We start from the raw sequence: 27,363 nt of genomic DNA, 5'->3' as shown, positions 1-27,363 counted from the left end.
TGGTGTTTCCCCCCTCCCCCTCAGTCCAGAGGAGGGAAGGCAGGCGGGAACGGGGCCCGGGCTCTTTCCCGGTGTAACAATTCACCTGGACAATGGAATATGAGGCTGTGTTCACACTAGGCACACTGCTTAGGAAGCCCTGGTCTAAATGATGAAGCACATGGAAAAAAGTTCAAAGTATTGGGGTTCAGCTCTAAAAGGGGCTATGCAGGAATAGAATCACAGCTGATTTCTTCAAAAATAGCCCCACTCCTGTACTCAGGTTTTATGTGATATTGCAGCTCAGTTCTATTTAAGGAGTACTCCGGCAAAAATAAATCTATCCCCTATGTACATAATAGAGGATAAGTAGCTGATCACAGGGACATCTACCTGTAGACGGCACGTGGTCCAATCATGGGGGCGCCGATGATGCCCGAGAGCTGTACTCTGGTCTTTATGGCACACTCGTGGAACTTAATGGAGCGCATGCCAGCTGCAGCACACGCTCCTCACTGAGCACCGGGACCCATCCCAGTGATCACTGGGGGCCCTATTGGTTGGACCCCCGTGATCAACTACTTATCCTCTATCAGGTGGGACCCCCCCCCCCCCCGTGATCAACTATCCCCCCGGTGATGAACTGTATCATATATTTCACCATAAAGCGCTATTCTCCTCTAGCAGCATTGTTTCAAGGGGAGAGAATGGAGGCACTATATGGCGGCACATGCAGTGCCCTCGAGACCGATGAACCTATAAAAACTTTAGGGACCTTAGTGAAAGTAAAAAAAGCATATATTCCTTGTTCGGATAGTGAATTAGATATACATATATCTATATATGTTAAAATTTTTGCGCAAAATTTTGCGCAAGCTGTTTTTTGGGTACATCCTGGTGGAGTATTTCCTCCAGATGTGTAGGTTTCGGTGTACCTTGGAGTGACATATTTAGTACACACAAATTTATTAATTGCGTACATTTCATTTACCCGCAGAAATCGTGTGCAATGACCATGTTTTTAACGCAAATATAAGCCATCTTGGACTGCACGGAGCAAGATGCTCTAAATCATCGATTTCATTTCTCAAAAAGTGGAGGTGTGAGGAGATTACTATATGTGCCTGCAATTTATGAAACTCATTGCGCTTGATTGATAAATTTAGCGCTTCTGCGCATAATTTAGAATTTGGCAAAAGGGGTAAACTGCTTCTACCATACACAAATAATGATACATGTCCACCAATGTGTGTATGTTTGTATGTATGTGTGTGTGTGTATGTGTGTATGTATGTATGGGTGTATGTATGTATATATGTATGTGTGTGTATGTATATGTGTGTATGTTCCAGCTTCACGCCCAAACGGCGAAAGATTTTAACACGAAACTTGGCACACATGTTACTAATATCTCAACAACAAACATAGGATAGGTGAATTAACCCTTACTCACCCGCATTTGCCAATGTCAGGGTTTTTGTTTAAAGTCCCATACAAGTCTATGGGAAATATATGTTACTGCATAACTTCCAAACCGCTGGAGATATTTCGATAATACTTAGTCACATATTACTTATATGTCCACTTAAAATATAGGATAGTTAATTTAACCCTTAATTTCCCCATTTGTGAGGACTTGTTTTAAGTCCCATGAAAATCTATGGGAAATGTATGTCCCCACATAACTTCCATACGGCTGGCGATATTTCAATAATACCTGGTACACATATTACTTATATTTCAGATAAAAGTTAGGGTAGTTAAATTAACCCTTACCTACACCCTTATATAAAAGATGGGTTTTTGTTTCAAGTCCCATGCAAGTATATGGGACTTCCAGTACCTTACTCCACAAGCTCCACTCTGCATCTCCTGGTGAATGTGTCAATTCGGCTTGCAAGTCACACCCCATCTCACAAAGACATGCCCACATTTTAAGTCCCAACCCTTGTATTATCTACCCTTTTTGTGCATCGGTCTGGCTTGCAAATCACACCTAGTCCCACAAAACCACGTCTGCTTCTATTTTCAGCTTACAATATCTTCATCACAAATCAGTCCCACCTGGGGACAGAATATGAGGATAGGACATAAGGACGGGATATGAGGATGGGATATAAGGACGGTATATGAGGTTGGATATGAAGACGGGATGTGATGATGGGATATGAGGACTGAATATGAGGATGGGACATAAGGACGGGATATAAGGTCGGGATATGAGGACGGGAAATGAGGTTGAGATATAAGGTTGGGATATGAGGACAGGCTTTGAGGTCGTGATAGGAGGACAGGATATGAGGACGGGATAGGAGGTCGAGATAGGACCAGATAGAAGATCGAGATATGAGGACGGGATACGAGGTAGGGATATGAGGACGAGATATGGAGTTGGGATACGACAACAATATATGAGGACGGGATATGAAGTCAAAAGTTTTCTCCTTTGTTGATTTTCCTCCCCAACAAGGAAGGAAAAACCAGGCAACGCTGGGTACTCAGCTAGTTCCTATATAAATCCAAAACCATAAAACCAAAAATTTGAAATGATGGCACTGCACCAAATAACAAACCCAGCTTTTGTAAAAGTGTATATATTATACAAAAAAAATTAAATATACTGGCAACATATGGAGATAACTTACTGAAGCTTACAAATTAAAACCAGAGGAAACTTGTAACTTTCTACAATTTATTAATAATGTCTTAACAGCAATAGTAATGAAAAAAAAAAAAATATATATATATATATATATATATATATAGAAAATGTAATATACACAGTCATGTGATCCAGTTGTCTTGCTCCTTAGAAATGCTTATCACATGGTATAATACAATGTGGTGACATGAGGTGATGTAATTTTTGCAATGGAGAAAAAGAAAAAAAAATACTAAAAATTCCAACAAAGTAGTAAGGATCCATAAACTATTATGTTGAAAGTTATAGAGACCCCATGAAAACCCATAGTCCAATCAGCTTCTCAGGAAGAACTTAGACCTTCCCCCTGTACCCTGTTCTTCATGAGGTTGCCTGTTCTAGATCTCCGGGGGGTTCTGGCTCTTCGGGTGGGGGGGGGGGGGGGGTCCTGCTCTCCTTGAGGTTTGCTGTTCTGGATCTCCGGGTGTTCTGGTCTCCATTACATTTGCTGTTCTGAATCTCCGGGGGGTTCTGGTCTCCATTACATTAGTTGTTCTGGATCTCTGGGGGTCTTATTCTCCATGAAGTTGGCTGTTCTGGATCGCCAGGAGGTTCTGGACTCCATTACATAAGCTGTTCTGGATCTCTGGGAGGTTCTGTTGCCCCTCTACAGTGATGGGTATCGCCCTCTCTGGAGCAGGTGGCAGCGCCCAACGAGGACCATGGAAGTGGAGGCGTCCGTCCTTGGACAGGGAGCAGAGCAGGTCCTCAGGATTCACGTCCTCCGGGAGCTCGGCTTCTCTCCTCCACTCTCTGTACTCATGGAAGTAGCCGCCATGCTCATCCTCCTTCTTCTGTTCATGTTTCCCGGACACAATCAGTCTTCTGCCTTCTGTCTTCACTGTCAGCTCCTCAGGAGAAAAGCCCCCGATGTCCAGGGTGAGCTCATAGTTCTCCTTCCCTTCCTTCCTCACAGAGGAGGATTCGCCTTCAGGACGTGGGCTCTGGGCGGCTCTTCTTCTTATGTCCATGCCCAGGATCTGATATGCCTGGTTGACCTGCTGCATTCTCCTCTCCAGGTCGTTCCTCATATTCCTCATGTCGTCTTCCAGCTGCCCGAAGATGATGTGTGAGGCTGCCGGCCAGAGGGTGAGGGGAGGCTGGACACACAGAGGACTGTGAGAGGACTGGAGGAGGCTGAGAGGAAACATCTCCTGCTGCTTTCTCTTCTGCTCTGGGTTATGATGAGGACAATGTCCCTGGTTGTCAGTGTCTTCTCTCTGACTGCTCGGTGCTGCAGGACGTCCCGGCTCCTGGCTCTTATATATTCACTCATCCACTTTCTGGATATTTTTTCTGAGGTTTTGAGAGGGAGGAGCCAAAGATTAGTTCATGAGACTCTGCACCTTATAGGAGGCCGGAGCAGACAGTGGGCCAGGCTGAGGAATGGGCTGGAGACTGCTGGAAAATTCTAGTCTGGAGGAGATACAGAACCCCCAACTCTTCACTCCGAGAGCAGAGGAGTCAATAATGTCATCATCATCATCACTATTATCATCATCCTCATCATCATCATCACTATCATCATCATCACCATCATCACTATCATCATCACTATTATCCTCATCATCATCTACATCACCATCATCATCACTATTATCATCATCCTCATCATCATCACTATCATCATCACTATCATCATCATCACCATCATCACTATCATCATCACTATTATCCTCATCATCATCTACATCACTATCATCATCACTATCATCATCATCACCATCATCACTATCATCATCACTATTATCCTCATCATCATCTACATCACCATCATCATCACTCTGCCATGAGTTTATTGTTTTTTTGTTTTTTTTTTATCAGTTGGATGCTCCTAGATCTATTCTTCAAATTTTAAGGCACACAAACTCCTTTAAACTAGAGCAGCAATAAAGAGAGGTGAAAAAGTCATGTGGCCACTCAGCTTTCCTGTGCTCCTGCATGTCATATCAGATTGCTTATGTAGTTACTTTCACTTTTTATGCAATTTAGCAGATATAACTTTCTAGGCTGTAGCAAAGCTGGGTGACCACTTATTAGCCATAGACTTTGAAATAGACATTGGATTGTCAAACAGCAGAAAATCACAGGTTGGTGAGAAATCTGCACATTGTTCTGGAATCAGGAGGTTCAGGAAAGCTGGGTGGTCACAAAATAGCCTTTATTTCCTAATTGTGAATAGCAAATCTGCCTAGTTGTGAAGCAATACAGGATGATAAGGGGAGTAATCCCACATAATTAGGCAGATTTCTTGTTTTCTAGTCACTTAGCTTTCCTAGTCTCCTGAGCAGCAGATCTGCCTTCTATACATTAGCCCAGGATCAGTAATTGTATCGCTCTATAACTAGTCACATCTATTCTTCACACTCTGGGAAGTTATGTATAATCCCCGTAATGGATTCTGTATGGACGTCACTCAGCTTTATCACACAGAATTAATAACCATTTCTGTTCCTCTTGTCCTCACTGAAGATCGTTTTCTGGATACATTGTAGTTTCTCACACTGGAGGAAGAGATTATGTAATTTCACCGGGAGGAAATCAGAGGAATAATCCGGCGATCTCCAGCAGTCCCCCCCCCCCCATGTGTCGCTCTCCAGTCTGTTCTGGAAGTCTCTAGCTCCACCTCTGCCCGCCCCTCATGTATTATTCAGTGTTTACATACAGTCTCCGCCCCTCATGTATTATTCAGTGTTTACATACAGTCTCCGCCCCTCATGTATTATTCAGTGTTTACATACAGTCTCCGCCCCTACATGTCATATACAGAGAACACGTGGAAATGTCTGGAAGCTGCCAGAACAGTCAGCAGTGAATATATAAGGGACAGGAGCCGGGACGTCCTGCAGCACCGAGCAGTCAGAGAGAAGACACTGACAACCAGGGACATTGTCCTCAGCATAACCCAGAGCAGAAGAGAAAGCAGCAGGAGATGTTTCCTCTCAGCCTCCTCCAGCCCTCGCACAGTCCTCTGTGTGTCCAGCCTCCCCTCACCCTCTGGCCGGCAGCCTCACACATCATCTTCGGGCAGCTGGAAGACGACATGAGGAATATGGGGAACGACCTGGAGAGGAGAATGCAGCGGGTCAACCAGGCATATCAGCTCCTGGACATGGACATGAGAAGAAGAGCCGCCCTGAGCCCACGTCCTGAGGGCGAATCCTCCTCCGTGAGGAAGGAAGGGAAGGAGAACTATGAGCTCACCCTGGACATCGGGGGCTTTTCTCCTGAGGAGCTGACGGTGAAGACAGAAGGCAGGAGACTGATTGTGTCCGGGAAACGTGACAAGAAGAAGGAGGATGAGCATGGCGGCTACTTCCATGAGTACAGAGAGTGGAGGAGAGAAGCCGAGCTCCCGGAGGACGTGAATCCTGAGGACCTGCTCTGCTCCCTGTCCAAGGATGGACGCCTCACTGTAGAGGGGCAACAGAACCTCCCAGAGACCCAGAACAGCAAACCTCATGGAGAACAGAACCCCCTGGAGATCCAGAACAATCAACATAATGGAGAACAGAACCCCCGGAGATCAAGAACAGCCAACCTCATGGAGAATAGAACCCCCACTGAGATCGAGAACAACCAACCTTATGGAGAACAGAAGGAAGATCCAAGTAACTCTTGAGAAGATGATGGGACTATGACTTATTTTTGGACTCTATAACCAAGAAGACAATAATATCCTTCACTTTCCTCACTTAGAAGATTTCACCTCCTGTTATACCTATAAATGATATTGTGTAATGTGTCTTCAACTTTAAGGAGCAAGATGACCAAGTCACATGATTGTATATGTATTGATTGTTTTTTTTATTTAGATATTTTTTTGTTTGTAATTTTTTTACTGTTTAAGTTGATTGGTTTTTTTATTTAGATATTTTTTTGTTTGTAATTTTTTTACTGTTTAAGTTTTATAAAAGTAAAATTTTCTTTTTAGTTTTTATTTACTGGAGTTAGTATCTTATGTCTAAATGTTGGCAGAATAAAGACATTTTTCATATATACCGTATTTTTCGCCATATAAGACGCTCCGGCATATAAGACGCACCCAATTTTAAAGGAGGAAAATCTAGAAAAAAAAGATTCTGAACCAAATACTGTAGTAAAATATTTTATATCAGTATAGTTCCCCCACAATAGTTGGCAGTATAGTTCCCCCACAATAGTTGGCAGTATAGTTCCCCCACAATGGTAGGCAGCTCCTCCCCCCCTCCCCCCACAATAGTTGGCAGTATAGTTCCCCCACAACAGTAGGCAGCTCCTTCCCCCTCCCCCCCACAATGATTGGCAGTATAGTTCCCCCACAATAGTTGGCAGTATAGTTCCCCCACAATGGTAGGCAGCTCCTCCCCCCTCCCCCCCACAATGGTTGGCAGTATAGTTCCCCCACAATAGTTGGCTGTATAGTTCCCCCACAATGGTTGGCAGTATAGTTTCCCCACAATAGTTGGCAGTATAGTTCCCCCACAATGGTAGGCACTGGCAGCTCCCCCCCCACAATAGTTGGCAGTATAGTTCCCCCACAATGGTAGGCAGCTCCCCCCCCTCCAAAATGGTAGGCAGCTCCTCACCCTCCACAATGGTAGGCAGCTCCCCACCCTCCACAATGGTTGGCAGTATAGTTCCCCCACAATGGTTGGCAGTATAGTTCCCCCACAATGGTTGGCAGTATAGTTCCCCCACAATGGTTGGGAGTATAGTTCCCCCACAATTGTTGGCAGTATAGTTCCCCCACAATGGTTGGCAGTATAGTTCCCCCACAATGGTTGGCAGTATAGTTCCCCCACAATGGTTGGCAGTATAGTTCCCCCACAATGGTTGGCAGTATAGTTCCCCCACAATGGTTGGCAGTATAGTTCCCCCACAATGGTTGGCAGTATAGTTCCCCCACAATGGCTGGCAGTATAGTTCTCCCACAATGGCTGGCAGTATAGTTCCCCCGCAATAGTAGGCAGCTCCCCCCCCCCACAGACATACAGCTTCCAGCCATATACAGTGTATGGCTGGAGGCTGTATCTCTGTGTGCTGCCCCCACAGTGATCCGGTCACCGCTCCTCTGGCCCAGTGTCACATCTACTGCTATGGCCTATGGACCATAGCAGTAGGTGCCGGGACCGGAGGAGCGGTGACCGGAACGCTGAAGATTACACACCGCCGGTCACTCACCAGGCCCCGGTCGGCGTGCGTCTTCCTCCGGTCCTCCGGTGCCTATATGGTTGTACGCACGGGACGTCACTGAGGTCCCGTGCGTACAACCATAGAGAGGCAGAGGATCGCAGGAAGACCGCAGGAGGACCGGAGGAGGACGCGCATCAGCCGGGAAATGGTGAGTGACCCGCGGACATCCTTATGTCCCGAAAAGATTTTTCGGGACATAGGGATGTCCGGCATAGGAAAACCTATGATTTTATCTGCCCGGGCCGGCTCCTGTGTGCGGCTGCAGGCGGGGGCCGGCCAGAGCAGGTAAAAACTAATACTGTATATTAAAAACCAGGGGGCCTCCAGCTGTTGTGAAACTACAACTACCAGCATGCCCAGACAGCCTTTGCCGGTCCGGGTATGCTGGTAGTTGTAGTTTCAGAACAGCTGGAGGCCCCCTGGTTTTTAGTATACAGTTATTAGTAATTCACTTCCCCGGCACCCGGAACTGTATGTTCCAGGCGTAGGGCAATAAACATAGCCGGTGAGAGGTGAAAAATTCACCGGCGGTCATGAGGCTGCTGCGGGTGGGGAGCGGGTAGTCAGCGCTGTACCGCACCGCCGCAGCCTCTGTACTTACAGCTGACTTCCCGCTCTCGCCCGCAGCAGCCTCGGGCGTATATTCGCCATATAAGACGCACCAACTTTTCCCCCCACGTTTTGGGGAAGAAAAAGTGCATCTTATTCGGCAAAAAATACGGTAATTTGTTACATTGTGGAGTTTATTTGGCACAATTTGTGGTGTATCATATTCTTGTATATTAATCTTATGCTTTGCATTTACATAGGACTGCAGGTAAATCTAATTTATAATCTGGACCAAGAGAATCAACGCAAAATAAATTGATAGGATTAAAGGGGTACTCCAGGGACGTTAAGAAATATAAAAATGCCCCAAAGTCACCACAATACCTGTTCTGTGTCCCCTGTAGTTATTCTTGTGGTTTTGGCAGCTCCATTGGCCCCTGATGTCTCCTAAATATGTTTCCTTGTTTGCAGCACAGACTACAACTCCCAGAAGTCAGTGCAGCTCTGTGTAATGACTGCCAGCCAACTGGTTTCACTATCTGTGTGCATGCTTACCAGGGCTCCAGTCCTGCAGGAACGCACAGGAACGGCATTCCTTTGCTTTTTCCAGAGGAGGAACGTTGTCCCTGTTACATTAGTCCTGCAGGACCGACCTCTGAATTATTCTTACCCTCCCTCCGTCTCCTCCCCTGGCCCGGACTGCTAGATGTTGGAGATGTAGGACCTGAGATGATGTCACCATCACATGTTGGGGCGGAGCTTAGCTGTGGAGGAGAGGAAAGATTGTGGTTAAAGGACCTGTGTGATGCTGTGGAGGAGGCGGGGCTGAGCTGGAGGAGACATGTCACATGTCACCCCAGTAAGGTATTTACATGAGGAGGGGTTTTGTTACAGTGTGTCACTCTTATACTATGTAGGCAGCTGTATGCCTGTGGCCTGTAAGAATCCTGGAACTGTGCAGGATGTCAAGTTTTAGCTTGGACTTTTTTTTTTTTTTGGCGCAAACTGGGGGTGGGTGGGGGTGTATTAGAAATATTGGATGAGTTCCCATACTTTTTTTTTTCCAGGACTTGACCCCTGATGCTTACACTGCAGCTCACACACACTGACAGGTCTTTATTTTTAGACTATCCTTTCCCCAGCAATAAATCCTGCTGTGCTCTGAATGGTAGCAGTCAGTGATTACATCTTAAGCAGATAAACAGCAGCTATGTGCTCAATTGTAACTGAGAATCTTCACTGCTTTTCTTTCATCGCTCAAAAGCTCCTCACACAGGGAGGGGGGGGGGGGGGGGAATGTGTAACTGTATAGCCAGAGCTCTAGACTAAACAGAGATCACGTGGTGCTGTCTTGAAGGGAGGGGGCTAGGTGTCAGTGAGGAGACAAGGTGGATCTGAGAATGACATTTTTCTCTCACTCCCTGCATGTGACAGCTGAAAGAGGGAAACTGCTCTATATAGCTAACGAATGATATTTAGACAAATACATACGTTGGTGAGAGGGAAAGGATGAGCTTTGGGTTTAGTTCCCTGTAGTCCCCCTTAAGTTTTTATTCAGATCTATTTCTCCTTGTGAGCAACAATGAACATGAAGGCCTTATAGTCAATAAGATCACTCACAGCCGTTCTCTTCTTAACCTTACAGTTATCCATAACAAATCCTTCTCCAATTAGAGTTTTCCTGACAAAATCCTCATCATATGTGAGAGTATGGAGCTTGTCTTTCCCGACTGTGATATATGTTGTACCGAAACACCTAAGTAATATCAGGTGTCCTCCAAGGGGGGGGGGGGGGGGGGGGGCGGGTTCTCCATGAGGTTGGCTGTTCTGGATCTCGGGGGGGGGGGGGGGGTTTGTTCTCTTTTACATTAGCTGTTCTGGATCTTCAGGTGTTCTGTTCTCCATTACATTGGCTGTTCTGAGTATCCAGAGGGTACTGGATCTCTGGGGGGTTGCTGTTCTGGATCTCCAGAGGGGTTCTGTTCTCCATTACATTAGCTGTTCTGGATCTCCAGGGGGGTTCTGTTCTCTATGAGGTTGGCTGTTCTTGATCTCTGGGGGGTTCTGTTCTTCATTATATAGGCTTTTCTGGATCTCCATTTGTTTTTAATTCTCCATGAGGTTGGTTCTGGATCTCTGGGGGGTTCTGTTCTCCATTACATTGGTTGTACTGGATCTCCGAGGGGGTTCTGTTCTCCTTTATGTTGGTTGTTCTGGATCTCCAGGTGGTTCTGTTGCCCCTCTACAGTGATGGGTATCGTCCTCTCTGGGACAGGTGGCAGTGCCCGGCGAGGACCCTGGAAGTTGAGGCATCCGTCCTTGGACAGGGAGCAGAGCAGGTCCTCAGAATTCTCGTCCTCCGGGAGCTTGGCTTCTCTCCTCCACTCTCTGTACTTATGGAAGTAGCCGCCATGCTCATCCTCCTCAGCCCCCAATGTCCAGGGTGAGCTCATAGTTCTCCTTCCCTTCCTTCCTCACGGAGGAGGATTCGCCCTCAGGACGTGGGCTCTGGGCGGCTCTTCTCATGTCCTGGACCTGATATGCCTGGTTGACCCGCTGCATTCTCCTCTCCAGGTCGTTCCCCATATTTCTCATGTCGTCTCCCAGCTGCCCGAAGATGATGTGTGAGGCTGCCGGCCAGAGGGTGAGGGGAGGCTGGACACACAGAGGACTGTGAGAGGACTGGAGGAGGCTGAGAGGAAACATCTCCTACTGCTTTCTCTTCTGCTCTGGCTTATGCTGAGGACAATGTCCCTGGTTGTCAGTGTCTTCTCTCTGACTGCTCGGTGCTGCAGGACGTCCCGGCTCCTGTCTCTTACATATTCACTCATCCACTTTCTGGATATTTTTTCTGAGGTTTTGAGAGTGAGGAGCCAAATATTAGTTCCTGAGACTGTGCAGCTTGTAGGAGGCCGGAGCAGACAATGGGCCAGGCTGAGGAATGGGCTGGAGACCGCTGGAGAATTCTAGTCTGGAGGAGATACAGAACCCCCAACTCTTCACTCCGAGAGCAGAGGAGTCAATAATGTCATCATCATCATCACTATCATCATCATCATCACTATCATCATCATCACTATCATCCTCATCATCCCCATCGTCATCATCACTATCATCATCATCATCACTTTCATCATCATCACTATCATCATCATCATCATCATCATCACTATCATCATCATCATCATCATCATCACTATCATCCTCATCATCACTATCATCATCGCTATCATCATCATCATCATCATCACTTTCATCATCATCACTATCATCATCATCATCATCATCACTATCATCATCATCACTATCATCCTCATCATCACTATCATCATCGCTATCATTCTCATCATCATCACCATCATCATCATCACTATCATCATCATCATCATCATCACTATCATTATCATCATCATCATCACTCTGCCATGAGTTTGTTTTTTATCAGTTGGACGCTCCTCGATCTATTCTTCAAATTTAAAGGGACACAAACTCCTTTAAATTAGGGCAATAGTAAAGAGGGGTGAAAAAGTCATGTGGCCACTCAGCTTTCCTGTGCTCCTGTATGTCATATCAGATTGCGTATGTACTTACTTCCACTTTAAAGCTGGGTGGTCACATAATAATCTGTATTTCCTAATTGTTAATAGCAAATCTGCCTAGTTGTGAAGCAATACAGGATGATAAGGGGAGTAATCCCACATAATTAGGCAGATTTTTTGTTTTCTAGTCACTTAGCTTTCCTAGGCTCCTGAGCAGCAGATCTGCCTTCTATACATTAGCCCAGGATCAGTAATTGTATCGCTCTATGACTAGTCACATCTATTCTTCACACTCTGGGAAGTTATGTATAATCCCCGTAATGGCTTCTGTATGGACGTCACTCAGCTTTATCACACAGAATTAATAATCATTTCTGTTCCTCTTGTCTTCATTGAAGATCGTTCTCTGGATACATTGTAGTTTCTCACACTGGAGGAGGAGATTATGTAATTTCACCGGGAGGAAATCAGAGGAATAATCCAGCGATCTCCAGCAGTCCCCCCCCCCCCATGTGTCGCTCTCCAGTCTGTTCTGGAAGTCTCTAGCTCTGGCCTCTGCCCACCCCTCATGTATTATTCAGTGTTTACATACAGTCTCCACCCCTCATGTATTATTCAGTGTTTACATACAGTCTCCGCCCCTACATGTCATATACAGAGAACACGTGGAAGTGTCTGGAAGCTGCCAGAACAGTCAGCAGTGAATATATAAGAGACAGGAGCCGGGACGTCCTGCAGCACCGAGCAGTCAGAGAGAAGACACTGACAACCAGGGACATTGTCCTCAGCATAACCCAGAGCAGAAGAGAAAGCAGCAGGAGATGTTTCCTCTCAGCCTCCTCCAGTCCTCGCACAGTCCTCTGTGTGTCCAGCCTCCCCTCACCCTCTGGCCGGCAGCCTCACACATCATCTTCGGGCAGCTGGAAGACCACATGAGGACTATGGGGAACGACCTGGAGAGGAGAATGCAGCAGGTCAACCAGGCATATCAGCTCCTGGACATGGACATGAGAAGAAGAGCCGCCCAGAGCCCACGTCCTGAGGGCGAATCCTCCTCCATGAGGAAGGAAGGGAAGGAGAACTATGAGCTCACCCTGGACATCGGGGGCTTTTCTCCTGAGGAGCTGACAGTGAAGACAGAAGGCAGGAGACTGATTGTGTCCGGGAAACATGACAAGAAGAAGGAGGATGAGCATGGCGGCTACTTCCATGAGTACAGAGAGTGGAGGAGAGAAGCCGAGCTCCCGGAGGATGTGAATTCTGAGGACCTGCTCTGCTCCCTGTCCAAGGACGGATGCCTCAACTTCCAGGGACCTCGCCGGGCGCTGCCACCTGTCCCAGAGAGGGCGATACCCATCACTGTAGAGGGGCAACAGAACCCCCTGGAGATCCAGAACAACCAACATAAAGAAGAACAGAACCCCCTCGGAGATCCAGAACAACCAATGTAATGGAGAACCCCCCCCCCCCCAGGTCCAGAACAGCCAACCTCATAGAGAACAGAATCCCGTGGATATCCAGAACAGCCAACTTCATGGAAAATAGAACCCCCCAGAGATCCAGAACAGGCAACCACATGGAGAACAGAACCCCCAGAGATCCAGAACAGGCAACCTCATGAAGAACAGAACCCCAGAGATCCAGAACAGCCAACCTCATGGAGAACAGAAGGAAGGTCCAAGTTCTTCCTGAGAAGATGATGGGACTATGACTTACTTTTGCACTCTCTATAACCAACAAGACAATAATATCCTTCACTTTCCTTACTTAGAAGATTTCACCTCCCGTTATACCTATAAATTGTATTGTGTATTGTGTCTTTACCTTTAAGGAGCAAGATGACCAAATCACATGATTGTACATGAATCTGTATTTTTTTTACTTTTTAAGTTATATAAAGTAAAATGTTCCTTTTAGTTTTTATTTACTGGAGTTACTATTTTATGTCTATATGTTGGTAGAATAAAGACATTTTGTCATGTATAATTTGTTACATTTTGGAGTTTATTTGGCACAATTTGCGGTGTATCATATTCTTGTATATTAATCTTATGCTTTGCATTTACGTAGGATTGCAGGTAAATCTAATTTATAATCTGTACCAAGATAATCAACACAAAATAAATTGATAGGATTAAAGGGGTACTCCAGGGACGTTAAGAAAAATAAAAATGCCCCAAAGTCACCACAATACCTGTTCTGTGTCCCCTGTAGTTATTCTTGTGGTTTTGGCAGCTCCTTTTGCCCCTGATGTCTCCTAAATACTTTTTCCTTGTTTACAGCACAGACTACAACTCCCAGAAGTCAGTGCAGCTCTGTGTAATGGTTGTTAGTCAACTGCTTTCACTATCTGTGTGCATGCCTACACTGTAGCTCACGCACACTGTACATGTCTTTTCTTTTAGACTATCCTTCCCCCAGCAATAAATCCTACTGTGCTCTGAATGACAGAAGTCAGCGATTAGATCTTCAGCAGGAAAACAACAGCTATGTGCTCAGTTGTAACTGAGAATCTTCACAGCTTTTCTTCCACCGCTCACAAGCTCCTCATAGAGGGAGGGGAGGGGGATTGGAGGTGTGGGTGGACAGCGAGAACTCTAGACCAGACAGAGATCACGTGGTGTTGTCTTGAAGGGAGGGGGCTAGGTCTCAGCGAGGAGACAAGGTGGATCTGAGAATGACATTTTTCTCTCACTCCATGAATGTAAGTGACAGCTAAAAGAGGGAAACTGCTCTATATAGCTAATGAACGATATTTAGACAAATACCTAAGAGGGAAAGGATGGGCTATGGGTTTAGTTCCCCGGACTACCCCTTTAAGTTTTCATTCAGATCTATTTCTCCTTGTGAGCAACAATGAACATGAAGGCCTTATAGTCAATAAGATCACTCACAGCCGTTCTCTTCTTAACCTTACAGTTATCTATAACAAATCCTTCTCCAACTAGAGCTTTCCTGGCAAAATCCTCATCATATGTGAGAGTATGGAGCTTGTCTTTCCCGACTGTGATATATGTTATACCTAAACACCCAAGTAATATGAGATGTCCTCCTGGTTTCAGTAACTGTGAGAACTTCCTGAGATATCTCCTGTAGTCATGTTGGTCTTTGCTGATCTTACCTAGAAGCCCAACGCTGATTATACAATCTGCGGGCGGTAAGACTATCTGATCCATTATATTCCCTTTCTCAAGCTGACATTTTGCCACTTTTTCTTCTTTGTCCTGTATCTGGGCGCTGGAGTACATGGAAGAAAAAAAAGAAAGCGATTGTCTCCAAGTAGAGCAGCAGGAAAACTCAACAGTCAGACATAGATTATTGGCTACCGGTAGTTACAGAAAAACTTTTAAAAGGGAATTAAAGAGAACCTGTCATCAAACTAAACTTTTATTTTATTTTTCCTCATGTAATTATAAGACACTTTGCTATTTACTTTTCCTCATGTAATTATAAGACAATTTGCTATTTACTTGCTGTTAAAATTCTCAACCTTTATATGTTTTTAATGTGATTGAAAAAATGGCCACTAGGTGGCTCTGTTCTGTTCCCTTCCACCATTAAAACAGTTGGGCTGTTTTCACACTATAAAAATTCATCTGTTACAAACGTCCGTTAGAAAAGCCATGTTAAACAATGCCATTCAAGTCTATGGTATTTTTTTTATTATCCGTTAGAAACCGTTATAGCCCGTCATGAATAACAGCCGCTAGTTGTGACAGAAGGAATAACGGCACATGCACTAATTATTCTTCCGTCACAAGAAACCGGTAAATTAACAGCCGTTATTTTTAACTTTGAAGTCTATGGCTGACGGACGTTAGGAAATACACCTGTCAATGTCCGATATTATAACGGCCGTTATTTTTACTGAGCATGCTCAGTAAAGCCTTCACACCCCTGAAGTCACATGGTATAGTGCTCACACCCCCTATCACCCCCCCCCCCCCTCTTTTCTTCTGGGACTGTACAGCAGGAGGCAGCACATCTACAGCTCCATCCGCCACCGTCTGCCACCGTCCGACAACCAAATCCTTTTGCCTGAAGGTGGGTACATTGATGGCTGCTATGTTTTCTGCCTTTTTCTATGTATTTTGAAGCATGTGCTTTGCCCGCTTTTTTAGCTGTGCTTTGCCCGCAGTTTGTATGGGTGCATGCATGCTTTTGGTAGTAATGTGCTTCCCGTCGATTGCTCCAACACAGTTTGGAAACTGTGTGACTTCCTGGAACTTCTCTGTGATGCCAGCCCAATAATCTGCTGTAGGTTGTGGGAGAAAGTCTGTTGGAAGGCAATCCCACAGGGCATCGCAGGAGATCCGGACAATCCCAGAGATAGTGGAAATTCCCAGGCGCAAAACTGGAAGTGGAGCGACGAGAAACTCTCACCGAATGCCAGGAACCTGAAGAAAAAAAAAGGGTTTTAGTATTTAGCAAAACACATTGGATGAACACTGCAAATTTTTTTTTAATTTTGACTATTCCCATATCCTGCAAGCAAAGTGCAACAAAAACAATATATACATAAGCACCTTGCTAGCAGGATAGGGGAGGTGGTAGATTGTATACTCCAGTGTGACTTTGATACTGGGAGTACAATCTAACCCCTCCCATATCCTGCAAGCAAAGTGTACACACAACAATACATACCTGGAAAAAAAAGCGTTTTAGTATTTTGCAAAACACATTGAATGAACAAAAATAGAATTTTGACTACATTCCTTAGGGTTACGATGAGGCGTTCCTCTGGCGAGATGCTCCTTCTGAGGTGGATGTCTTGGTGAAGGATATTTTCATTGATGCGAGGAGGTCAAATGTTTCAATAGCCATCCGTAGGTAGCTTGTAAACTTCTCAGGGTGCTGGCGAAGCTCCAAGTACAAAGTCTTTGGGCACGCCACAGCAGCACATTGAAACTGTAGGAAAGGTGGGTAGGAAACATGGTGAAATTCTCAATGGTAAAATCTGACAGCAAGCAATCCAAGCAACAGTACCCTCCCTCTCAATGCTGAAATTCAGACTGCAGCCGGATCATTATGGCACCCTTTTATACCCTCGGCTTGGAGTAGGAGGCAGAGGCTTGGATAGAGGATAACATATCTAGGGGCAGAGTACCCCTTTAAATCATGTTTGGTGTCTTCTTGTTCAATAAAGTAATGGCATTTGACCTGTAAGTCAGTGTGCGCTGTACATTTTTGGGTGTTCTTTTTGTTTGTTAGAATTGCCTTGTTTGACATGATTAGCAGAACCCCAAAGCAGACTGTAATGTCCACTAATGTTTAACTGGCTAAACTGTGAAAGTGGCTGCTACTTTGGTGGACTTGAGCCATCTCAATGGCCACCATGTAATACAACATTCCCTCTACAGCAGATACATTTTGAAGGGAGTTGTCTCTGATGAGTCTCCATTAGAGTTGAGCAAATATACAGTAAATTGATCCGCAACGAACCTCGCGGGTCGGCCATTGATTACTTTAGTCCGCATAAATTAGTTCTGCTTTCCAAGTGCTCCGGTTGCCTGGAAAAGGTGTATACAGTCTTAGGAAACCTGTCTTTTCCAGGCAACCGTAGCACTTGGCAAGCTGAACTAGTTTATGCAGACTAATGTAATCAATGGCTAAGCCACAAGGTTTACCAATTTACTGTAAGTTCGCTCAACTTTAGTCTCGATAAAAAGTATGTCTTTTTTCAATATCACATAATAACCAAGGTACATGCCACGTGCTCACCAGTTGTCAAAGGATATCATGTCTATAGATAGACAACATGACACAGTATATACTATTTCAGTATATATATGTAGCAGGAGAATAGTCATGTCGAGACTTCAGAGAAGAACCATATTTGTAGAACAAGTAGTATCCAATCAGATAACAATATATAACACCCACAAGTTAAATATATATTCAGCCAACCCACTAGAAGGAGATATATACTTTTAATAAACCATATTGTATATTTATGGATAGTAGACACATAATCAATTAGGATACACAAGCCCACATTTATAAAGGACACACTTTCAATCATGATGGACACACCCATCATTTGAGCATAAGTTGCTCCAGAGAAAGCCAGGATGGACACGAATGAACGGAAGAAAGATGAAGGTCTCCAGGAAGTTGTCACGATCCGGACTGGTATGCGGAGAGGACACTGGTGGTGGATCCTCTGTGTCAGTGAGGTGATGGCGTGGGCCGTACCAGGGGAACGGAATCTAAGGGGTTACTGGTTTTCACCAGAGCCCGCCGCAAAGCGGGATGGACTTGCAGCGGCAGGTAACCCCCAGGTCGTTCCACCCGATAGCGACTCAACCTCACTGACAGCTGAGACAGGCGCGGTACACAAGGACTAGACAGAGGCGAGTTCAGACGTAGCAGAAGGTCAGGGCAGGCAGCGAGATTCGTAGTCAGGGGCAACAGCAGAAGGTCTGGGTACACAGGTTTGGGAACACACTATAACGCGTTCACAGGGCACAAGGCAACAAGATCCGGCAAGGTCAGGAAGGGGAAGCAGCCTTAAATACACCAGGTGCAGATGGAAGCTAATTAGGGTGATTGGGCCAGGCACCAATTAGCGGTGCGCTGGCCCTTTAAATCTGAGAGCCCCGGCGCGCGCGCGCCCTAGAGAGCGGGGCCGCGCGCACCGGGACCCAGCAGGAGATCGGGACAGGTGAGTGGGACGGGATGCGATCCGCGGACGGGCACGTCCTGCTAGGCGAATCGCATCCCCGCCGGGCACAACAGAGCAGCGTCTCCGGTCCGTGCTGCCGACCGGAGCGCTGCAGGGCAGAAGACGCCGCGAGCGCTCCGGAGGAGGAGGGGGAGCCGGAGTACCCCCCCTTTGGTCTCCCCCTCTTTTTGGAGCCAAGAAACCTGGTAATGAGGTGGTAATCAGGGGCACTAGTGGCAGGCATGCCGAAGGTAGGGACAGGAGCAGGGGAGATCAGAGACTCTGGAGGTATGATGTGCTGAGGAAGAGCTTTGGCTTGCTTCTTGCAGAATACATCTGAATAGTCCTGGTAAGCCTTGGGAAGGCCCGGTAAAGAAGAAGCCTCAGGGGTTTGACTAGTGGAAGCAGATGTGAGACATCGCTTGTGACAAGAAGTACCCCAACTTTTCATCTCCCCGGTGGTCCAGTCGAGGGTAGGAGCATGACGCTGGAGCCACGGCAAGCCGAGAAGAACTTCAGGCAGAACGAAAAATTAAATTTTTTCGTGGTGAAGTCCAATGCTCATGGGCAGGGGTTCAGTGCGGTAGCGCACAGTGCAGTCCAATTTCTTTCCGTTTACCGATGAAATGACGAGAGGTTTGACGAGTCGGGTAACAGGTATACTGAATTTATCGATGAGAGAGGCTTGAATAAAATTTCTTACTGAACCAGAGTCCAGAAAGGCCGCAGCGGAGAAGGAAGTCTTAGTACTTGCGGGTAGAGAAATCCGTACTGGTGTAGTCAAACGTGGAGAGGATGAGTTTACACCAAGTGACGCCACTCCCACGTGAACAGGGTGCGTGCGTGCGTTTCCCTGACGCGGAGGATGAATAGGGCAGTCCACCAGGAAATGTTCGGTACTGGCACAGTACAGGCATACATTTTTATTTCTGCGACGAGACCTCTCTTCTTGGGTCAGGCGAGACCGATCCACTTGCATAGCCTCCTCGGCGGGAGGCACAGGAGTAGATTGCAGAGGATTCTGGAAGAGAGGTACCCAGTGATCAAGGTCCTTTTCTTGGCGGAGCTCCTGGCGTCTTTCAGAAAAAACGCATATCAATGCGGGTGGCCAACTGGATAAGTTCAGACAGGGTAGCAGGAATTTCTCGTGCGGCCAGCACATCTTTGATGTGACTGGATAAGCCTTTCTTGAAGGTCGCGCAGAGGGCCTCATTATTCCAGGATAACTCAGAGGCGAGGGTGCGGAACTAGATGGCGTACTCGCCCACAGAAGAACTCCCTTGGACAAGGTTCAATAGGGCTGTCTCGGCTGAGGAAGCCCGGGCTGGCTCCTCAAAGACACTGCGTACTTCTGAGAAGAAGGACTGGATAGTAGCAGTGGCAGGATCGTTGCGGTCCCAAAGCGGTGTGGCCCAGGACAAGGCCTTTCCAGATAGCAGGCTGACCATGAACGCCACCTTAGACCGTTCTGTAGGGAATTGGTCCGACATCATCTCCAGGTGCAGGGAACACTGGGACAGGAACCCACGGCACAATTTAGAGTCCCCATCAAACTTGTCAGGTAGGGACAAGCGGAGTCTGGAAGTGGCAACTTGCTGCGGAGGAGAAGCAGAAGCTGGGGGAGGAGATGGTTGCTGCTGTAGAGGCTAAGGCTGCTGTAGCATGGCGGTCAACTGCGACAGCTGTTGTCCTTGTTGGGCGACCACGGTGGCAAGATCAGCGAGACTTGGCAGCGGCATCTCAGCGGGATCCATGGCCGGATCTACTGTCAGGATCCGGACTGGTATGCGGAGAGGACACTGGTGGTGGATCCTCTGTGTCAGTGAGGTGATGGCGTGGGCCGTACCAGGGGAACGGAATCTAAGGGGTTACTGGTTTTCACCAGAGCCCGCCGCAAAGCGGGATGGACTTGCAGCGGCAGGTAACCCCCAGGTGGTTCCATCCGATAGCGACTCAACCTCACTGACAGCTGAGACAGGCGCGGTACACAAGGACTAGACAGAGGCGAGGTCAGACGTAGCAGAAGGTCAGGGCAGGCAGCGAGGTTCGTAGTCAGGGGCAACAGCAGAAGGTCTGGGTACATAGGCTTGGGAACACACTATAACGCTTTCACAGGGCACAAGGCAACAAGATCCGGCCAGGACAGGAAGGGGAAGCAGACTTAAATACACCAGGAGCAGATGGAAGCTAATTAGGGTGATTGGGCCAGGCACCAATTAGCGGTGCGCTGGCCTTTTAAATCTGAGAGCCCCGGCACGCGCGCACCCTAGAGAGTGGGGCCTCGCGCACAGGGACCCAGCAGGAGATCGGGACAGGTGAGTGGGACGGGATGCGATCCGCGGACGGGCACATCCCGCTAGGCGGATCGCATCCCCGCCGGGCACCACAGAGCAGCGTCTCCGGTCAGCGCTGCCGACCGGAGCGCTGCAGGGCAGAAGACGCCGCGAGCGCTCCGGAGGAGGAGAGGGAGCCGGAGCGCTCGGCGTAACAGAAGTCCTGTACAGCCCTCAAGCACAAGGAGGATGACAGCTAGAGGAAGCTAACAGAGGCGGCCATTTTGATGGACATTTCAAGATGGATCCACCACGCTGGATAAAGTACTAAGGAAGAAATCCCAGCTGGTGAGACAAGAATTATGGACATGCCTACATAACCCTCCTACATTATTAACTTATGCTAAGGACTACGTTTATATGAAGATTTCTTGTTTAATGTACTGTCTGCCATGATGTCAAGAAGATTACAATAAATTTATGTTTTTTTTTATACAAACAAAGCGCTCACTCTCTCCATGGTCAGACCGGTTATATTTCTGGTTATATTTAACAAGTCTCCATACATTTTATTCAAAATTTGGCTAAACAACTCTCAGTGTGCAAGGGGCCTCCCGACTGTTCCCTGTGATGTGGGACACATACATTTTCAACCAACAGCTATAGAAAGTGTATGGCCACTATAAAGCATTATTGTCGCGCAGACATGTCAGCAGTTTTGATCAGTCAGGATTTCAGTGCTGACGCCCCTGCCTATTTCTAGGTAAAGCTCAGTCTGTCTTATTGCAGGTGATTGGCTTTTTTATGAGTCTATGGAGTCAATCACCTGCAATCAGAGACTGGTGGGGGTCTTACATAGAGGGGCAAACCAGTGGGGAAACTATAGACCAGAGGGGTAGGTGTGCCCTGAGCTAAAACACTGTTCTGAACCATAAGTAACTCATACCTGTCTCCTTCCAGTTCTTTAAAAACATCTAATAACTGGAACTAATCAAAAGCTTCTTCTAAATTCATCCATTTCTCCAGTTCCGGAACACAGGAATCATTTGTGTCCAGGACGGTGATGGACTTGACATAGTCACAACATGCCAGATGATGGGTCAAGCAGAGAGATTGATCAATGTTTCTACTTTTAATTACAGGTTTAGGATACCAAAAAGTTTTTACTCAAAAAAAATAAAATATTTTTTTTCCATCTACCTGAAGAAAAAAGTGCCTTCAGCTTTTTCATAGGAAATATTATAAGCTCCTCAATAACTTGCCTATCAGAGGATGAAGAACAGAACCTTCCCAGAAGATGGTGTGAGTCAAACTCATGTACGTGATAATGCTTGTAAGAAGTGGAGGCCATCTTGAGACCACTTCGTCCTAAGATAACTATGTGGCTGAGTAATATATATATATATATATACAGGACTTGACTTTATTATCAAGTGACAAGGATATGACTCAGGAATAAACATTTCTCGGCTCCATAAACAATGTGATCGGAGGAATAATATTTATCCTATATAAACCCTTGAGGACCGAGCAAATGTTGGCCTGTAGGTCTATAATATTTAGTGATTTTTTTTTTTTTCTATTCAACAACTTTTTTTTTTTTTTGGACAGGTTGTATTTTTTGTATTTTATATAGAAGCCATTTCATGTACATACAGAGAATATAAAAAGCTTACACACCCGTGTAAACCAGGTTCTCGTGATGTTACAAAATGAGACAAAGATACATCATGTCAGAAATGCTTCGACCTATAACGTGAGCTATAATGTGAACAATTCAATTGCAAAACAAACAAAAATCTTTGAGGGGGAAAATAAATAAAAAAGATAGCACACTTTAACCTGGTTGCATAAGTGTGTACAACCTTAAAGGGGTTCTCTGCCCACCGACATCTTACCCCCAATCCTTTCGATAGGGGGTAAGATGTCTGTTGATGTAGTACCCCCTTTAAGCTATTTAATACTATATAGATTTTATTACTGCAATCAGTCTTTTTGGGTAGAAGTCTATTAACATGGCACATTTTGACATGGTAATATTTGCCCACTCTTCCTTGCTCCAAATTTGTAAGATTGTGAAGACATCTCCTGTGCACAGCCATCTTCAGATCACCCCACAGATGTTCACTTGGAATAAGGTCTGGGCTCTGGCCGGGCCATTCGTAAACATTAATATCCTTCCGGTAAAGCCATATTTTTATGGATTTGTGTTACGCCTAGCGCTCCGGGTCCCCGCTCCTCCCCGGAGCGCTCACGGCGTCTTTCTCCCTGCAGCTCCCCGGTCAGTCCCGCTGACCGGGAGCGCTGCACTGTCATGGCCGTCGGGGATGCGATTCGCACAGCGGGACGCGCCCGCTCGCGAATCGCATCCCAGGTCACTTACCCGTCCCGGTCCCCTGCTGTCATGTGCTGGCGTGCGCGGCTCCGCTCTCTAGGGCGCGCGCGCGCCAGCTCTCTGAGACTTAAAGGGCCAGTGCACCAATGATTGGTGCCTGGCCCAATTAGCTTAATTGGCTTCCACCTGCTCCCTGGCTATATCTGATCTCCTCCCATGCACTCCCTTGCCGGATCTTGTTGCCTTGTGCCAGTGAAAGCGTTTAGTGTGTCCAAAGCCTGTGTACCTGAACTTCTGCTATCCATCCTGACTACGAACCTTGCCGCCTGCCCCCGACCTTCTGCTACGTCTGACCTTGCCTCTGCCTAGTCCTTCTGTCCCACGCCTTCTCAGCAGTCAGCGAGGTTGAGCCGTTGCTAGTGGATACGACCTGGTTGCTACTGCTGCAGCAAGACCATCCCGCTTTGCGGCGGGCTCTGGTGAAAACCAGTAGCCTCTTAGAACCGGTCCACTAGCACGGTCCACGCCAATCCCTCGCTGACACAGCGGATCCACAACCCGTAAGCCGAATCGTGACAGTAGATCCGGCCATGGATCCCGCTGAGGTGCCGCTGCCAAGTCTCGCTGATCTTCCCACGGTGGTCGCTCAGCAATCGCAGCAGATTGCCCAACAAGGACAGCAGCTGTCGCAGTTGACCGCCATGTTACAGCAACTTCTGCCTCTGCTACAGCAACAACCATCTCCTCCGCCAGCTCCTGCACCTCCTCCGCAGCGAGTGGCCGCTCCTAACCTCCGCTTGTCCCTGCCGGACAAATTTGATGGGGACTCTAAACTCTGCCGTGGATTTTTGTCTCAGTGTTCCCTGCATATGGAGATGTTGTCGGACTTGTTTCCTTCAGAACGGTCTAAGGTGGCGTTCGTAGTAAGCCTTCTTTCAGGAAAGGCCTTGTCTTGGGCCACACCGCTCTGGGACCGCAATGATCCTGCCACAGCCACAGTCCAGGCCTTCTTCGCTGAACTCCGGAGTGTCTTCGAGGAGCCAGCCCGAGCTTCTTCTGCCGAGACTGCCCTGTTGAACCTGGTCCAGGGTAATTCTTCAGTGGGCGAGTACGCCATCCAATTTCGTACTCTTGCTTCCGAGTTATCATGGAATAACGAGGCTCTCTGCGCGACCTTTAAAAAAGGCCTATCCAGTCGCATCAAGGATGTGCTGGCCGCACGAGAGATTCCTGCCAACCTCCAAGAACTCATCCATTTGGCTACCCGCATTGACATGCGTTTTTCTGAGCGACACCAAGAGCTCCGCCAGGAAAAAGACTTAGATCTCTGGGCACCTCTCCCACAGCATCCTTTGCAGTCTACGCCTGGGCCTCCCGCCGAGGAGGCCATGCAAGTGGATCGGTCTCGCCTGACCCAGGAAGAAAGGAATCGCCGTAGAGAAGAAAATCTCTGTCTGTACTGTGCCAGTACCGAGCATTTCTTGGTGGATTGCCCTATCCGTCCTCCACGCCTGGGAAACGCACGCACGCACCCAGCTCACGTGGGTGTGGCGTCTCTTGGCTCTAAGTCTGCTTCTCCACGTCTCACGGTGCCCGTGCGAATCTCTTCTTCAGCCAACTCCTCCCTCTCAGCCGTGGCCTGCTTGGACTCTGGTGCCTCTGGTAATTTTATATTGGAGTCCTTTGTGAATAAATTCAGCATCCCGGTGACCCGTCTCGTCAAGCCGCTCTACATTTCCGCGGTCAATGGAGCCAGATTGGACTGCACCGTGCGTTACCGCACAGAACCCCTCCTCATGTCTATTAGACCCCACCTCGAGAGGATTGAGCTCTTCGTTCTCCCCGGCTGTACCTCTGAGGTCCTCCTCGGTCTGCCATGGCTCCGGCTTCATTCGCCCACCCTTGATTGGACCACCGGGGAGATCAAGTACTGGGACTCTGCCTGCCACAGGAAGTGCCTCTCCCCCCTCCCAGTCCCGTCAGGCAAGCCTCTGTGCCCCCTCATGGCTCCCGTCCTTGTGTCTCCCTGCCCCGTGCCAAGCTTCACCCTCTGCCCTCCCTCCCCATTCCTACTCCTGCGGTACTGCCTGCCATTGAGGAAACCATCCATTCTTTCCCGGTGTCCTCATCCCAGGGGAGGCAGTCACCGGACAAAAAAAAGGGGAGACCTAAGGGGGGGGGGGTACTGTTACGCCTAGCGCTCCGGGTCCCCGCTCCTCCCCGGAGCGCTCACGGCGTCTTTCTCCCTGCAGCTCCCCGGTCAGTCCCGCTGACCGGGAGCGCTGCACTGTCATGGCCGTCGGGGATGCGATTCGCACAGCGGGACGCGCCCGCTCGCGAATCGCATCCCAGGTCACTTACCCGTCCCGGTCCCCTGCTGTCATGTGCTGGCGTGCGCGGCTCCGCTCTCTAGGGCGCGCGCGCGCCAGCTCTCTGAGACTTAAAGGGCCAGTGCACCAATGATTGGTGCCTGGCCCAATTAGCTTAATTGGCTTCCACCTGCTCCCTGGCTATATCTGATCTCCTCCCATGCACTCCCTTGCCGGATCTTGTTGCCTTGTGCCAGTGAAAGCGTTTAGTGTGTCCAAAGCCTGTGTACCTGAACTTCTGCTATCCATCCTGACTACGAACCTTGCCGCCTGCCCCCGACCTTCTGCTACGTCTGACCTTGCCTCTGCCTAGTCCTTCTGTCCCACGCCTTCTCAGCAGTCAGCGAGGTTGAGCCGTTGCTAGTGGATACGACCTGGTTGCTACTGCCGCAGCAAGACCATCCCGCTTTGCGGCGGGCTCTGGTGAAAACCAGTAGCCTCTTAGAACCGGTCCACTAGCACGGTCCACGCCAATCCCTCGCTGACACAGCGGATCCACAACCCGTAAGCCGAATCGTGACAATTTGGATGTGTGAGTTGGGTCATTGTCATGCTGTTAGGTGAACTTTTCATCTTCAGCTTTCTAATGGAAGCCTGAAAGTTTTGTGCCAAATTTCATATGAAAACACAGGGGATTGTTGTCATATGTAGTACACAGCCAGTACTTGCCAAAAAATTCTGCAGTTCCTTTAATGTTGCTATAAGCCTCCTGGAAGCCTCCCTGACCCCGGGCTTATTATAAGCCATCAATAAATGGCTTACATAGATCAATGTAATGCTATTGCATTTAATTGATTTATGTAATCTGTGCTCGATTGCTAAAGCCTTCCTAAGGCAGGCTTTAAAGGGGTACTCCTAGACATCTTGTCCCCTATCCAAAGCATAGGGGATAAGATGTCTGATCGCGGGGTCCTGCTGCTTGGACCCCTGCGATCTCTGTCATGCACCTGGCATTTGTTTAGAACGTTGGATGCGGGAGGCGGTGTCATGATGTCATGCCACGCCCCCTCCTATAGACTTGCATTGAGAGAGTGTGGCATGGGTGGCATCACGACCCTGCCGCCTGCTCTAAGCTTTCAGAACAAAATGTTTCAAACGCTGGGGCATTGGAGTACTACTTTAACAATCACAGAGCCAGGGAGGTTCCAGAAGTAGAGGTAAGGCTCCAGGATTTTCCAGCAACCCATCAGCACCCAGACATTACATAGTCCGGGTGCCAATGGGTCCACTAGACACCAGGGATTATCGTCATTTAATGTTTAAATGCTGTGATCTTAATGATTGAGGCATTAAACCATTAACCCCTTAAGGACGCAGCCCTTTTTCACCTAAAGGACTGAGCCCTTTTTCGCAATTATGACCACCGTCACTTTACGAATTAATAACGCGAAAACACTTTTACCGAATATTCTGATTCTGAGATTGTTTTTTCGTGACATATTCTACTTTATTTTGGTGGTAAATTTTCGGCGTTAATTGCATCCTTTTTTGGTGAAAAATCCCAAAATTTCATGAAAATTTTGAAAACTTTGCATTTTTCTAACTTTGAAGCTCTCTAATTCTAAGGAAAATGGATATTCCAAATACATTTTATTTTTCTTCACAAACACAATATGTCTACTTTATGTTGGCATCATAAAATGGACATACTTTTGCTTTTTGAAAAAATTAGAGGGCTTCAAAATAGAGCAGCAATTTTTCAAAAATGTCATAAAAATTGCTAAATCTGAAGGGACAGATGTTACAGAACTACAACTCCCAGCATGCCTGGGCAGTCGA

General features: G+C 47.4%; 3 protein-coding genes and 1 pseudogene across 3 annotated transcripts; 2 read left to right on the top strand and 2 right to left on the bottom strand.

The window, feature by feature from the left end:
- Window positions 1–2,793: 2,793 nt before the first annotated feature.
- Window positions 2,794–4,273, bottom strand: LOC130293996 (heat shock protein 30C-like). Its single transcript, XM_056543348.1, has one exon. The coding sequence runs from the start codon at window positions 3,829–3,831 to the stop codon at window positions 3,193–3,195; it is 639 nt and encodes a 212-aa protein (XP_056399323.1). The 5' UTR covers window positions 3,832–4,273; the 3' UTR covers window positions 2,794–3,192.
- Window positions 4,274–5,318: 1,045 nt separating this feature from the next.
- On the top strand, window positions 5,319–6,676 carry LOC130293847 (heat shock protein 30C-like). Its single transcript, XM_056543013.1, has one exon. It carries the CDS (start codon window positions 5,613–5,615, stop codon window positions 6,300–6,302), a length of 690 nt encoding a protein of 229 aa, XP_056398988.1. The 5' UTR covers window positions 5,319–5,612; the 3' UTR covers window positions 6,303–6,676.
- A 3,884-nt stretch (window positions 6,677–10,560) lies between these two features.
- LOC130293280 (heat shock protein 30D-like) lies at window positions 10,561–11,337 on the bottom strand (annotated as a pseudogene).
- A 1,064-nt stretch (window positions 11,338–12,401) lies between these two features.
- LOC130293871 (heat shock protein 30C-like) lies at window positions 12,402–13,882 on the top strand. Its single transcript, XM_056543064.1, has one exon. The coding sequence runs from the start codon at window positions 12,765–12,767 to the stop codon at window positions 13,392–13,394; it is 630 nt and encodes a 209-aa protein (XP_056399039.1). The 5' UTR covers window positions 12,402–12,764; the 3' UTR covers window positions 13,395–13,882.
- The last annotated feature ends 13,481 nt before the right edge of the window (window positions 13,883–27,363 follow it).

This window comes from Hyla sarda, chromosome 10, assembly GCF_029499605.1.
Source record: "Hyla sarda isolate aHylSar1 chromosome 10, aHylSar1.hap1, whole genome shotgun sequence".
Taxonomy (NCBI): Eukaryota; Metazoa; Chordata; class Amphibia; order Anura; family Hylidae; genus Hyla; species Hyla sarda.
Note: the sequence above shows the minus strand (reverse complement) of the source record. Positions and strands in the feature narration are given on the sequence as shown.

Excerpts from the sequence above, each read along its gene's own strand:
- LOC130293847 (XM_056543013.1), top strand. The coding sequence starts at position 5,613 with ATGTTTCCTCTCAGCCTCCTCCAGCCCTCGCACAGTCCTCTGTGTGTC.
- LOC130293996 (XM_056543348.1), bottom strand. The coding sequence starts at position 3,831 with ATGTTTCCTCTCAGCCTCCTCCAGTCCTCTCACAGTCCTCTGTGTGTC.
- LOC130293871 (XM_056543064.1), top strand. The coding sequence starts at position 12,765 with ATGTTTCCTCTCAGCCTCCTCCAGTCCTCGCACAGTCCTCTGTGTGTC.